Below are 14,298 nucleotides of genomic sequence, written 5' to 3'. Positions count from 1 at the left end.
ACACGCGCTCCCACGGCCACGCGCCATTGATTAGAAGAGCCTTCACGTACAAGAAGTAATAAGCTACATCTAGCACTACTGTCTTCTCTTTCTAATATTTGTCCGAATAATGAAACTATGAAATTCATAATATTCTTATACTATATAATTATCCATTTTTGCCATGATTATGTTTTGATCTAACATACAATACTAAATAAATTATAATTTATTGTGTTTGATCTCACCAGTCATTTTTGACTGTAGGAGTGTTTACTCTTTGGCATCTTTCATGCCAAAAATATCAACCACTTTATTGAGATACACTCAAAATTCACTTTCTAATGTTTCTTTGAATATGCATTCCAATAATTTTTTAGAAAAGCCTAAATCTTTCATGTCAAATTTAGAAATTTCCTTACATGCTTTCATCATGTCAACATGTCAATAGATAAACGAAATTCTTTTGTCATGTAGTTTACTTAGGATAGTATATAAACAACTATCATGCTCTTGGATCTTTTGAATCCTTTCTTCATCACGACAATGTATCATTGTCTAGGAGATTATTTTAAACCAAGAAAAAGATGTATATAAAAAGCTCACCTTCTAGGGTTCATTATCTTTGGCATTCTATAAGTCTATATGTATGTTCTCTATTGCACAAAATACACATACAATAATATTGACATCATTTTTCATCAACTTGAGAACATAAGAGCATGAATTCAATAATAAATATATTATAAAATAAATATACTATATTTTATAGTGGTTCAGTCCTAAAAAGATGGCATACATCCACTTAGTCACTTTTATTAATATTTAAGCTTGAAGAACCATAGTTTCAATACACCATATTTTATAGTGGTTCAGCCCTAAAAAGATGGCATACGTCCACTTAGTCACTTTTATTAATATTTAAGCTTGAAGAACCATAGTTTCAAGCGAACCTGCGTCGAATGTTATTCTATAGTCCTCATTCGGTTTACATTACATAAATGACTGTTTATACAAGAATATGAAGATTTGACATTATAGATTGCCTCCCCCTATTTCTATCTCATCTCCTCTTATTTATAGTGAGGAGTTTATGGTTACAGCAATTAGATCATGGGCCTAAGTTATTGGGTTTGGCCTGCAAATAATACATTACAACAGAAATACAATTATTTTTTATAAATGACAATTCTGTACTCCTTTGCTAACTTTGTTAGCGTGGATTTCGTGTGTTGAACGAACAAAATCCTCCTGTTAGCATGTAATGGTTTGCCTTGTGCGAACAAAGGTTGAAGGATGTGACTACACGACCAAATCCCTTCTGTTAGCACTTGGTAGTCTGTTTTGTACTCTGTGAGAACAATAACTCATTTGTGCTTTGTGAGAACATGAAGTACTTTGTGCTTCGTGAGAACAAGAAGTACTTTGTACTTGGTGAGAACAGGAAGTACTTTGTGCTTCGTGAAAACAGGAAGGCTGTGTGTTTTATTCATCATTCCTTTATAATTGCTATTTTTTGAAATGTCATAAATGCCCAAAAATTGATACAACAATAGAAAACATAATTACATGCATAGAAGTGATTTTCATATAGAGATTCGTAAATAACACAATAGAGATTAGAGCACTTGTGAATATACACAGTGGAATAAGACTACACCATTTGAATTCTCTAACCTTTTGTCCTTGTTAAATGCTAGGTATTGCAAGGAATCAAAACCGCTTTGAAACAATACCATAGTCTTTATCTAAAACAACCTAGTGTTTGTGTGGTCAAGTCTTAACACATGAGAAGAGAATTCATAAAAAGAAAACTAAGAGAGAGTGGGCGGCTGGGTATAGAATATTAAGAGTGAATTTTTATCCCGTCAAATTCATCTGACCTAATGCAACACTAGTATATATAGACAATTAGCTAGGACATAAAATAAGTTTTAGCTTCCCATTTTAATTTTAATAAATACTTGTAAAAATTAACCAATTATAATTTTGACATTTATTTAATTCATTTTATTAATATTAATACCGACTATTAACAAAATGGTCTCATTTGGCTACAATACTCTCTTTTTGAGACTTTGCAATAAAAACCTCAAAGTTTCTTCCAGGGTTTATACATTTTTGGACCATGTGTTTTGTCTTATTACCTGTTTGGACCCTGTATTTTGACAAATTCATTTTTGGACCTTGTATTTTGTAAAATAGTTCAAATAGACCCTTGAACTCGATTTTGATGAAGAAAAAATTGAATATAACAATACAATTGTTAGACAAAATGATTTTAATTTTGTTTTAAATTGTTAGTTTGGTGAATTATGTGTAATTTTAGCTAAAAAAACTTTGACCAAAATCGAGTTTAGGGTTCTATTTAAACCATTTTACAAAACACATGGTCCAAATAGTCATTTATCAAAACACAGGGTCCAAATATGTAATTGGACAAAACACAGGGTCCAAAAAGGCATAAACAATTTCTTCTATTTCTTTTCTCACAAAATATTAATACATAATTTAACATTATTTATTTTCATTAACCTAGTTAATATGATATTTTTATAATTAATAATTAAATTAATTATTCATGACTACTAGATTCATTTTTATAAGAGATGATAAGGGACCATAATTCCATGAACTCAAGCTCAAATAAGTTACTATGAGTTTATTAATTACAAATAATCTCACTGCCTTATTAATTTCTCGTGACTCCACTATAGACTCAGAATTGCACTCTTGATTTCATAGAACGTTTTACACCAAATGTAAATACGTTATCCATTGTTATAAACACAACCATCATTCAATCCTCTATAGATGAACTACTAATGAGACGCGTGCAAATTACCGTTTTACCCCTCATTGGTATTTTATCCTTAACTTCCACAAAGTTCCTTGTAAATGATATTTCCGTAAACTTAATTACAGAAATGAGTACTCTATCATTTAACACTTGAACCAAACTATAAGGAAATCATCGTTTCACTTCTTAAACATAAGCTATAGATTTCATGTCTATGATAAATACTCTCACTCAATTATATTACCGAATCTCCAATATGTAAGTAGGAGCTAGTTCGTAGGGTAAGCTGGTAACGAACAAATCAAAATATTTGAATAATACAATTAACAGAATATTAATCACTCAGAATTAGTATTAAATTGACCTGTGATCAATGTTGTGATATGCTTAGATTAGATAATAGTAATATTTACTTATTTTATCAATAATCAATATCGGTCAAGTCCAATGTAAGTAGATCATATCGTAGATTATCAAATCAGTGAAAATCTAATGCACTGACTTAATCTTAGGATTCATTCTTTTGAACATATAATTACAATTATATAATTCACTGTGACCTAGTCACTATAATTGTAATTATTTATATGTTTGAGATTTTTATAAATATTTATATTATTCCAATAATCATGTAATAAAACAAGCAAACCACACGATTGTCGAACTAAATGATTTATACTTCTTTTATTGACAATATAAAATCGTCTTATATGTTTGACATGATTTTTTAAGGGCATAAAGCCCAACAACATCTATTTATAATAACAATACCCAATATTAGAATAGGGGGAAAAAGTTGTAAATACCTAAGATGTCTTCTTCTAAATTTCTATGTAATTATACAATTTGTGATATTGATACTACTACCCATTATCTTGTATAAAAAAGAGGTAAGGGGGTTGAACAAAACAACAAAACAATTTTATTTAAAAATTTGGATGAGAAAGATGCTACATCCATGACATGATCTATGATTAAGGTTACACACTCAATACAAGACAAAGATCCAACATCATGACACCTTCAATTTGTGTCTAAAATTATTTATTATATTTACATTTGGAAACTATATGGAAAACACAATATCCTTATATATATATATATTAAAAATTACTCCATTTAACCCATATTAATTTTAAGTTGGAATCTCACTCTTAAACTAAATAGTCTTTCTCTCTCAATTGAAATACATACACCAATTTTCAGAAATTAGGAGGAAGAAGGCATTATAAAGTTTAATTTACCACAAATAAGAATTCTAATCTTAAATTGAGAAGTGACAAAGCTACATGTTGAAATAAGGACTACTAATATTACTTATTAAAATTATAATAAATGAGATCTAATTTAAAATTAAAATACTACTGCCATTGGACATTTAATGGAACTCATTAATCTTCTACAAAATTTTATGACTCCGTAGCTAATAAACTCACTCACCCTTCTTAACCACCAAAATCACAAACTCCCTTTCGTTACCTATGAATACGTGAAGCGCACGCGCTTCTCGCGCTTCGAGTTGGCCACCCACCCTTCCTTGGGGAGTAGCACGTTTACGTCACACTATGAAATTAAAAAGCACACCCGAGAAAAGGTCCATAACGAAAACCAAACAAATGCGCATTGCGCACCCCTCCTACCGTTCTCTCATATCAGTAGCTAGAAGAACAAGTGCCCACCAATATCTTTGTTTCACTCCCCCTTCCATTTCAAACCTCTCTAAACCGGTCTTTCTTCTCCCACTGCCGTGTTCGTCTTTGCAACAACGACGTGTCGTTTCGACCTCCATGGCCTCCGATGACGTTTCCACTTTGTCCGCCGACGAGGATAAGTACGGCTTCAGCCGCCCGGAGATGTACCAGAGCAACTTAGCTGGTACCGTCGACGCCTACGACCGCCACGTCTTCCTTTGCCACAAGAACCCCGAGGCCTGGGCCTCCCGTGTCGAAGATTCTGAGTCCGATCCGCTTCCGAAGCTCCTCTCCTCGGCTCTCAAAGCTCGCAAGAACGATATCACTCTCAAGGTTGGTGTGTGGGGAGGAAGTGTCTCCGATTCATGGCTTTTATTTTCTTTATTTTTTTTGTGTATTGGATTTGTTATGCGTTGGAATCTTACGTTTGAACTGTTTGTTCTTTCAATTTACAGACGAGGTTGACGATCTGTGAGGGACGCGAGGGGACCGAGTTTTCGGACGGGGATGTGCTGATTTTCCCTGAAATGGTCAAATACAGGTATCGTTGCGGTGGTGTTTACTGATTACTATGTGTCTCAGCTAATTTTGTTGGAGAGTAAGGAAATGCTGATTGGGAAAACTTGGTTCGCGTTCTTTGCTTGAATCTATTACTATCTTTGCTCTGAATGTGCATGCTTGTATTTTAAGTTTTGGAATATTACCGTTAGGGTTTAGTGTATGTAATTACAGTAGTATCAGATTTTTCTAGTTGAGCTTATTACTTAGAGCTTCAGGATTACTTTTTTCTAAAGATCTCATGTTCGCCATGGACTGATTTTCGTTGAAATGACTACAATTAGGTATGAAACTAGATATATATTTTAATAAACACTAGTTATCATGACTTTGTTGATTTTCATTAAATGATAGGATATGACTGAAATTTCCGAAGTTGAAGTTGTAGTTGTATATAATTATTTTGCCATATTTTTATAAATTTTTAATTGTATTTGGAAGATGTTATAATACTGGTATTTAACAATTGGGCAAAAAAGAAAATTCATTGTTGAGTCTGAAGTTGTTTCTGTTCTTTCATTAAAAGGTCTTTGAAGGATTCAGATGTAGATAGCTTTGTCGAAGATGTCCTTGTTAATGGCCTGACATGGACGTCAAGAGTTCAGGAGGTCTTAACTGGATCATTTGTGTTTGTCTGCTCTCATGGCAATCGAGATAAAAGATGTGGTGTATGTGGACCAGTTCTTATTGAAAAGTTTAAAGAGGAGATTAAGTCGAGGGGGCTTAGCTATCAGGTCGTTGTTAATGCATGCTCTCACATTGGAGGTCATAAATATGCTGGGAACTTGATCATCTACAGTCCAGGTCTTGATGGAAAGGTTACTGGTCATTGGTAAGTTTCAGCTTGCTACATATTTTAGAACTACTTTGATGATAGTTGTTGTTCTATGGGATTGAAAACAGTTGTTGTCGTTGATGTAGGTATGGCTATGTCACTCCCGAGGATGTGCCTGAATTGCTTGATCAACATATTGCAAAAGGCGAGATTATAGAACGGCTTTGGAGGTTTGTGAATTTGTTTTTTGATATTCTGCTCTAGTGGAAAGTTAAGCTGAACTATAGGACACTTTTACGCATGTATTTTTCTTTTTTATTGAATGAGACATTGATCAATGGTGTTGAACCAAGATGGGATCTACAACAAATGGCTTTGTGGATTTTCTTATTGTGTTTGCTATTTTCTTTGAACGTCAAACTCTATATTATGTAGAAACCCAATAAATTCTGATTGGTTACAGGGGTCAAATGGGGGTGTCTGCCGAGGAAGGTGAAAAAGCAAATGACCAGAAGCTTCCAAATGGAGTTGACAAAATTAAGGAGAAAGAAAGCGAAACACAGGACACTAAGGAAACTTTTGCAGGTTGTTGCCAGGGTGCTAATGGCGGGGTTACTTGTTGCAGAGATGGAAGTTTGGAACAGAGTGATAAAAGTGAAGAAAAGAAGGTAGAAGCTTGCAGCAAAGCGGGGTCTGGCTGCAAACTGTCAAGCTGGTTTAGAAAATTGGATCAAGCGGACGTGTTTACTGCCGCCGCTGTGGTCAGTGCGGTAGCAACAGTGGTGGTGGCCTATGGCTTTTTCAAAAGGTCAAACTGAAATATATTACTATGATCCATGGCTTCCAGTTTGGGCGCAGCATTGTATCCTGGTTTTTTGTAGGGAGGTGGTACGACATCAATAAAAGTATACTGTTTCACGACCTTATGTTAAAGGAGATGATTTTATAAACATGTTCCTTTTAGCATAATCAGATGAATAATTGTAGCTCTATGCATGTTCACAGATGCTTGTTACCCGCCCGTTTACTTAATTTGTCATGTTAAAATTTGTTTGTTTGGTTAAAGGTGAAAGGTTTTTTTTTTTGGTTTTTTTAAATATGTATTCATTAGTCTGCTTGCTTAATAATGTGGCATTAGCAGTAACATTCATTTTGTTTTTATTGTCTCAGTGTGTAGAAACTACAAAATTGAACTATATAGACCATAAAATACTTTTTAACATGAATGCGGCTAACATATTTGTTTAGTGGATTGACCTTGCTCTGTTGCTTATTTAGCTTTGTGTATAGTTTGCAAATAGAGTTGCTGCTAGGTTTGTGTTTTCTTTTATGGCTCACAATGTTCTGGGACAATAATATGTTAGTTGAAACCCAATTTTATATACATTAAAAAAGTTACAGCTTCCCAATATCTCAATGATTAACCCCATCGGCTCCACCAAAACACTCTAAAACTCGAAGAAAAGCAATTTCATGTCATACACTAAGCTTTGCTATCATCTCTTCCACGAGTCTCAGCGTAGTGGTCTCCAAAACTCTCCCTTCTTCTGCATCAATTTCTTGCATGATCTGCTCTATGAGCTCACGCTTTGACTGTATATTCCTCGAACCATAATTGGAGCAATCTCTCAAAAGCAACAATAACTCCCGAGCCATTTTCTTAGCCTTCCAAGTTCCATCAACGCTCAGCTGAAGTAGCCCCGGCATCACTCCTTCCTTCAAGATCAACCCTCTGTATTTGTCTCGGCAGCTCTTGCATACAAACAGCAAGATCCTCACCGCGTGCTCTCGGCACTCAGGTGAGCCTTCTTCAATCGTCTCTACCAGTGCTCGAATTGATCCCGATGTGCCTGCAGCTTCCTGCAGCGCATCATTCGACAAAGAAACAATGTCTTCGAGCAGCGCAATCACTTTGAGGACAAACTCTGATGACTTTTCAGAGACGTGGATGAGTTGAAGCAAGGAAAAGACTAAACCTGAAGAAACAAACGATGGGATAATCTCATGGCATGTTGAAAGGTTGTGGAGGGTGGCTATGGCGTCAAGCTTGGTTTGCATACTAATATAATCGTTTGATAAGTCTTCATTGAGAAACTCGACCAAGATTTGGATGACCCCAGATGAGGCGATTGGTAACTTGTTTGACTTGCAAGATGACAGGATTAACATTGATGCTACTGTGAGCTCTATTAGAGACTTGTTTTGGCATTGAAGGAGATTCAATAAAGCTGGTACAGCCCCGGATTTGACTATACGCCTCTTGGTCCTGTTACATTGGATAAAATATAAAATTTTGCTCTAGTTTAGAATAATGAGAAAGTTTTGTTCGACATTCGTACTACACACGAAAATAAAAGTTTTTCACAGTTAATAACTTAATATGCCTTTCTTTTTTTTTTTTTACTAGACAGAATCATCAACGGGGTGAAGTCTGGCCCTACCACATTGATTGAACATTATTTCAAGAATATATTCCACAGACTAATAGAAGTAATTCCTAAAGAAAAACAAACAAAAATGAATAGTTATTTCTAACCATGTTTTTTGATCTTCCTTGAATATTTGACATTGACAAAATTATCAGCATTGTTATAAAGTTTTAAACTAATGTGTTTGAGGAAAATTATTTAGAAAAGAAAAGACTAACCTTTCACTGCCATAGGCAAGACTGAGCAGTGCAACCAGAGCAGCTTCAATGGCTTCATAGTTTTGGGAATGAAGCATAGAAATCAACGGTGGGATTACATCTCTTTCAGCTAGTTTATGCCTTTGTTTACTACCAAGATTAGCAATTTCATTAGCAGCCTCAATCTGAGCCTCTCTATCACCATTGAAAAGATTTTCCATAACCACTTGCTCCATCAAAGTGATATCTTTTTCTCTCAAACTCTCTTTCTTCCTCTTCTTCTTCTTCAACTCACTCTTCTCTCTTTTGAGTTTTTCTTCCTTTCTTAGAAACTGTTATTATTAGTAGTGTGGATTGGTTGCTTGAAGAATTAGTCTTCTGCTCTTTTTTGGGTACCCAAATCCATTGTTTCAGTCAGAAGCAACTTACCATTCTTTTCATCTTTTTTTTTTTTGGTTTTTTTCTCTTTTTTCTTTTCTTTTCCGAATATCTGATATGGAAATACCAGAACGATACCAAAGTGTGAATCTTTATTTTTCCTTTTATAGAAGCAAACGTCTTCAGCTTTTGATAGGTTAGACTTAGATACATAGGGCATGATTTCATTGGGATTTTAATATTGGGTTTGTAAGGTAAGATTATACTAGGCAATGCCTAACACAATCTTCATTATTTGTTTATAATCTTTGTGCAAACAAAAAATAAACAATATTATCCATAAAAAAATCAATCCTAATATAAGCATCCTCCTATATCCTACAAAAAAAAAAAAAAGATATCAATATATTTGAGTGGATATTATTACTAAAAATCTAATAAGCACTATTTAATTATTTTATAAATAAAATTGTCAATAAAATATTTGCAATTATCAATAAAATTCAGGAAAAGCTTAGCCCTGATAACATGGTTTTTTGCCGGGTTACATATATATGGCCGAGCCTTATTTTTCTCGCGAACCAACGTTGACTGTCTTGATAAACTTTACGTTAATGGATAATAAATAGTTTTGTTGGTTTTCTTTTCCTTTTTCAAATTCCCACATTTAAATTACTAAACAAAATTGAGTTCTATATTATATTCTATCTTAATCTACGTAAATAAAAAAAGAAAAAAAGGAAAAAGAAAAAGTGCTATGATAGTTCTATATAAAGTGATTATTATGATTTTCATTTTAACTTCTTTAAGGAATCACTGCTTTAACTTTCGCCGTTTTTCGGCGGCCATTTCTTTACGGCAATGTTTGTCGAATTTAATCGATCATTATCCTTAATTTCTTACTTGCGACATTTTTTTATGGGAAACTTTTATATATACCCCACGTAACAAAAAAAAAATCGGAATTTGCGGTAATCCCATCTTCTTACCAATTTACGGTAAAATGTAAGCCCGCAAGCTCAAAACCCAATACCCAATACCACATATAAAGAAGACTCTAATCCACAAACATAACCCTTTAAAACTTAGCCAATCTTGGAAAACAAATAGCAATTCATTTAACTTATAGGTTGGAAAAGAATCTTTTTTAGTAATAAAAACTTCATTTTCTCTCAAAGCATCTCTCAAAGATGAGAGAGTCACATTAAAAATATCATTTCTCCATGAAAAATGATTAAAACCACTACTATCACAAAAATACAAGTCAGTTTTTTCAATGTTCTTCTCTTTTTGCCAAGCATACAAAAAGTTAGTGATGAGGTAAAGTACAACCATCCTAACAGCCTCATCATCATTATCAAAATTGGCAGTCTTAAACCTTTCTTTAACAATAATTCTTGAAATCCCCCTTGTATGGTCACCAAAAAATTTAGAATACAATCCAATAGGATTACTATTCTTAATTCCACCTCTATCAATGTCACCAAACACATTTAACTCAGACAATAATCATAATTCACCCAATGAAAACCTAATCAGCTTTCCACAAACTTTAAACCACATTTCATTTAAGTTTGGCTGGTTAACTTCTCTCAACAAAACATGGTGAACCAATTTAGCTTGATTAGCATAGGATTTAATGTTTAGAAAATGACCAAAACAAGTCTTACTAAACAAATCATTTTGAGACTCTGTCAATTTTTCAGAGATCACATTGATCTTCTCCAAACCACAATGAAAATTGACTCTTGCTCTATGATGATCCTCACGTTTGATAAAACATTCCATAAGCTGCATAGAATAATAGACAACCAAGATTAATAAACTTGTAACATAAATTTACAAAATAATAAAGTATATCATCAAACTTGAAAAATATAATCCACATTGTTGTGAATGCTACCTCAGTCAAGAACAAAATTTTAAAACAAGACAAAGCAATGATTAGATGACAAGTAAAACACAAATTGATGAATTGAAATTGTAAAATATTTTATTGGCATATTGGACAATATTGACAAAATTAATTAAATGAGTATTTTCGAAAAATGGGTAGTTTCTTGTTTTGTTGAAATGTGTCTTTTTATAATCAGATTATTATATATATGTTAATAAAATAAATATATAGTTTCCTATAAAAGAATATCTTTTCTTGAAATGGAAATTATTGATATTTATTTTTATGTTTTGATCTGATTTATTTGTCCAGAAATCGTGTACAGCTTGCAGTGATAATGTAGATATTGTTTTCTTATTTATTTAAGGAAACTGGGTTGAAAAACTGTCCAGGTTCAATGAATCTGTTTGAACGGATTGCCAGTCTGTTTGAACAGATTCAGACTTTCCTGTTTTGGAAGATTTTCAATTTATTGGCTGATTGGTTTCTGATTTGTTTTCCACGACCTAAAGGGATTCTAAAAAGTATATAATCATCCTTAGGTCGTTGGTTTTTGATCATCTCTCTTGGTGTATTATTTTCCAAATATTTTTCAAGTTTTAGAGAGATTTTTTATTATGAGAAGAACTTGAGTCCAGCAAGTTCTTAGTGGTTTATTACAGTGTACTTCTGTATTGTTTTCTTTGTGTTAATTGTGCAGGTTGAACACAATTGGACATTGGTCATCAAGCTTCGGGAGAAGTCTTGTTCGTGAGTCACTTTTCGGGAGGAAAAGTGCAAGTGTTATGATTTGAAGGGAGTTCAAGATCTTAACACTTCAGAAATTTGATTAGGAGTTTAGATTACAACAATTGCGACAAATTCAAGAGGGAGTCTTTATTTGTATAAGTCAATTTGGTTTTGTAATCATTTAGATATTCTTCTAATAAATTTCATTCTCTGGGCGTGGCCTCGTGGACTAGTAGCAATCTGCAAAGATTGCTGATACCACGTAAAAATTTGTGTGTTCTTTACTTTATGTTTGTTTTTATCTTCTGGTCACAAACTGTTTAAACATATCTGGTTTCTGTTCAAACAATATTTGTGTCTGTTTAAACATTTCTGTAACAGTTCAACATTTAATTATTTTATTTGAATAATTAAGTTGGTAATCTTATAAAAACGGAATTTCAATTGGTATCAGAGCGGTTCACTAAACTCTTAGTGAGATCTTGTGGTTATTTTCCGTTTGATTTGTTTTGTGTGAAATGTCTTTTTTTGCAGAAGGTAGTTCGGTGTCTCGACCTCCATTGCTAAATGACTCAAACTATCCATATTGGAAAGTTAGGATGAGAGCTTTCATAAAAGCTCAAGATGAGAAAGCATGGAGAGCAATTTTGTCTGGATGGCCCCCTCCTACTGAAAAAGGTGAAGATGGAAGCACAATTGTAAAATCTGAACTTATTTGGGATACAGAAGAAGAAAAATTATCCAGCTATAATAATAAAGCTCTTCACGCCATATTTAATGGTGTTGGAGAAAGTTTTATAAAACTTGTTTCCACATGTGTCTCGGCTAAAGATGCTTGGTCAATTCTTCAAACTCAGTTTGAAGGAACTGTAGATGTTAAAATGTCTAGATTTATTATGTTACAAACTAGGTTTGATGACCTTAGAATGTCTGATTCTGAAACACTATCTGAATTTTATGAGAGATTATCTGATATTTCTAATGAGTATTTTGCACTTGGTGAGAAACTTGATGATTGTGTTCTTGTTAGAAAAATCGTTTGAGTTCTTCCTGACAGGTTCAATGTTAAGCTCACTGCTATGGAAGAGGCAAAAAACTTCAGTACTATGAAGGTAGAAGAATTGATGGGGTCATTTCGTACCTTTGAGTTAAATCAAAAGATTCGTCAAAAAGACAAGCCAAGTACTTCCAAAGAAAAGGAGAAAACCATAGCTTTCAAGAGCACTGAAAAGGAAGTCTCAGATGATGAAGATGGTGATAATGAAATGGCAATGCTTGCAAGGAATTTTCGAAAATATATGAATAAGATAGGAAACAAGAAATTCAATGGCAAGATGTCAAAAGGTAATCATTCTTCTCTTAAACCTTTTCAAGCTAATAAAAAGGGTATTCAGTGCAGGGAATGTGAGGGATTTGGTCACATCCAGTCTGAGTGTGCAAACACTTTGAAAAAGAACAAAAAATGTATGATTGCTACTTGAAGTGATAATGACTCTGAAAGTAGTGAAGATGAGGAAGGTAATGTCGCTCTCACTTCTATTTTACCTGTTTCTAAATCTGAAAATGAAAAAATTGTTTGCTTGAATAATGTTTCAAAAGATGAAGAAAATTGTGATAGTGATGAATCTGAATTGAATGATGAGTCCTTGAGTGAATCTTACAAAAAGATGTATGGTTCATGGGTGAAAGTGTGTTCTGAAAATCGGTCATTGGTAAGCAAAAATAAAGATTTATCATTTGAAATTAAACAACTTACTGATTTAAATGAAAAATTTGAAAAAGAAATAATTTCAAAAAATGTTGAAATTAATAAGTTGTCTAAAGATTTGGATACTCTTGAGAAAAATGTTAGAATGCTTAACCCCGGTTCAACTGTTTTTGAGAATATACAGAATTCAGGTCAAAGAAGTCATGTGGGACAGGGTGCTTCAAGTTCTCAAAAATCAAAGAAAACTGTCTTTATCTTGGCTGGGATGCTGTCGTCTGATGTTCCTGTGTCATCCTCACTGAAATCTGTTGTATCCGGTACTCGGATTGTTCCAACAGAAAGGACACAGTCAGCAGGTAAATCCAATGGTAAGTTCGAAAAATTCATTCCAATCTGTCATTTTTGTGGTAGGAAGGGTCATATTCGTCCTAAGTGTTTTACTCTTATGAATTTTGCCAAAAATGAATATTTTGAAAAATTCAATTATTTTGATAATTTCAAAAGAGTAAAAAAGGAAAATGTTCAATCAAAGAAAATATGGATAAAAAAGAATAATTGTTTTGCTGGTTTTACTAGTGAATATGATAGATCTGCTTCTTCATATTTTTGGTATTTTGACAGTGGTTGTTCAAGACATATGACAGGTGACAAGTCTATTCTTACAGACATAAAACCTATGCATTGTGGGTCTGTTACTTTTGGCAATGGAATTGAAGGTAATGTTCTTGGTATGAGCACTCTTAACTTTGAAGGGTTGCCTAGAATAAAAAGAGTGTTACTTGTGGAAGGTCTTAAAGCTAATCTTCTAAGCATAAGTCAAATTTGTGATCAAGGTTATACTGTTAACTTTGATAAAGAGAATTGTTTTGTTTTAAACAAGAATGGTGAGAATGTTCTTGAAAGTTATAGATATAATGACAATTGCTACACTCTTCTGCCATCTATTATGTGTCAATCTGTTGTGAGTAATAACACTGATATGTGGCATGCTAAACTTGGTCACATAAATTTCAAAACCTTGAAAAAATTGTCACATGCAGGGAGTGTTCGTGGTTTACCTAAGCTTGGTAAAGAATTTGATGGTAAGTGCAAGAGTTGTCAACTTGGTAAGCAATTAAAAATTACACATAAAAGTGTCTCTGACATAAACACTTCGA

At 33.3% G+C, this 14,298-nt stretch overlaps 2 protein-coding genes across 2 annotated transcripts; one reads left to right on the top strand and one right to left on the bottom strand.

Annotated features, from left to right (window-relative positions):
- The first annotated feature begins 4,380 nt into the window (after positions 1-4,380).
- LOC133817236 (altered inheritance of mitochondria protein 32) lies at positions 4,381-7,025 on the top strand. Its single transcript, XM_062249693.1, has 5 exons — positions 4,381-4,803; positions 4,926-5,011; positions 5,555-5,860; positions 5,950-6,033; positions 6,267-7,025. The coding sequence occupies exons 1-5, from the start codon at positions 4,396-4,398 to the stop codon at positions 6,619-6,621; spliced, it is 1,239 nt and encodes a 412-aa protein (XP_062105677.1). The 5' UTR covers positions 4,381-4,395; the 3' UTR covers positions 6,622-7,025.
- A 45-nt stretch (positions 7,026-7,070) lies between these two features.
- On the bottom strand, positions 7,071-9,428 carry LOC133817237 (U-box domain-containing protein 6). Its single transcript, XM_062249694.1, has 2 exons — positions 8,451-9,428; positions 7,071-8,069 (listed from the first exon to the last, which is right to left on the bottom strand). Exons 1-2 carry the CDS (start codon positions 8,663-8,665, stop codon positions 7,280-7,282), a joined length of 1,005 nt encoding a protein of 334 aa, XP_062105678.1. The 5' UTR covers positions 8,666-9,428; the 3' UTR covers positions 7,071-7,279.
- Positions 9,429-14,298: the final 4,870 nt, after the last annotated feature.

The sequence above is a fragment of the Humulus lupulus genome, chromosome 2 (assembly GCF_963169125.1).
Source record: "Humulus lupulus chromosome 2, drHumLupu1.1, whole genome shotgun sequence".
In the NCBI taxonomy this organism is placed as follows: domain Eukaryota; kingdom Viridiplantae; phylum Streptophyta; class Magnoliopsida; order Rosales; family Cannabaceae; genus Humulus; species Humulus lupulus.
Note: the sequence above shows the minus strand (reverse complement) of the source record. Positions and strands in the feature narration are given on the sequence as shown.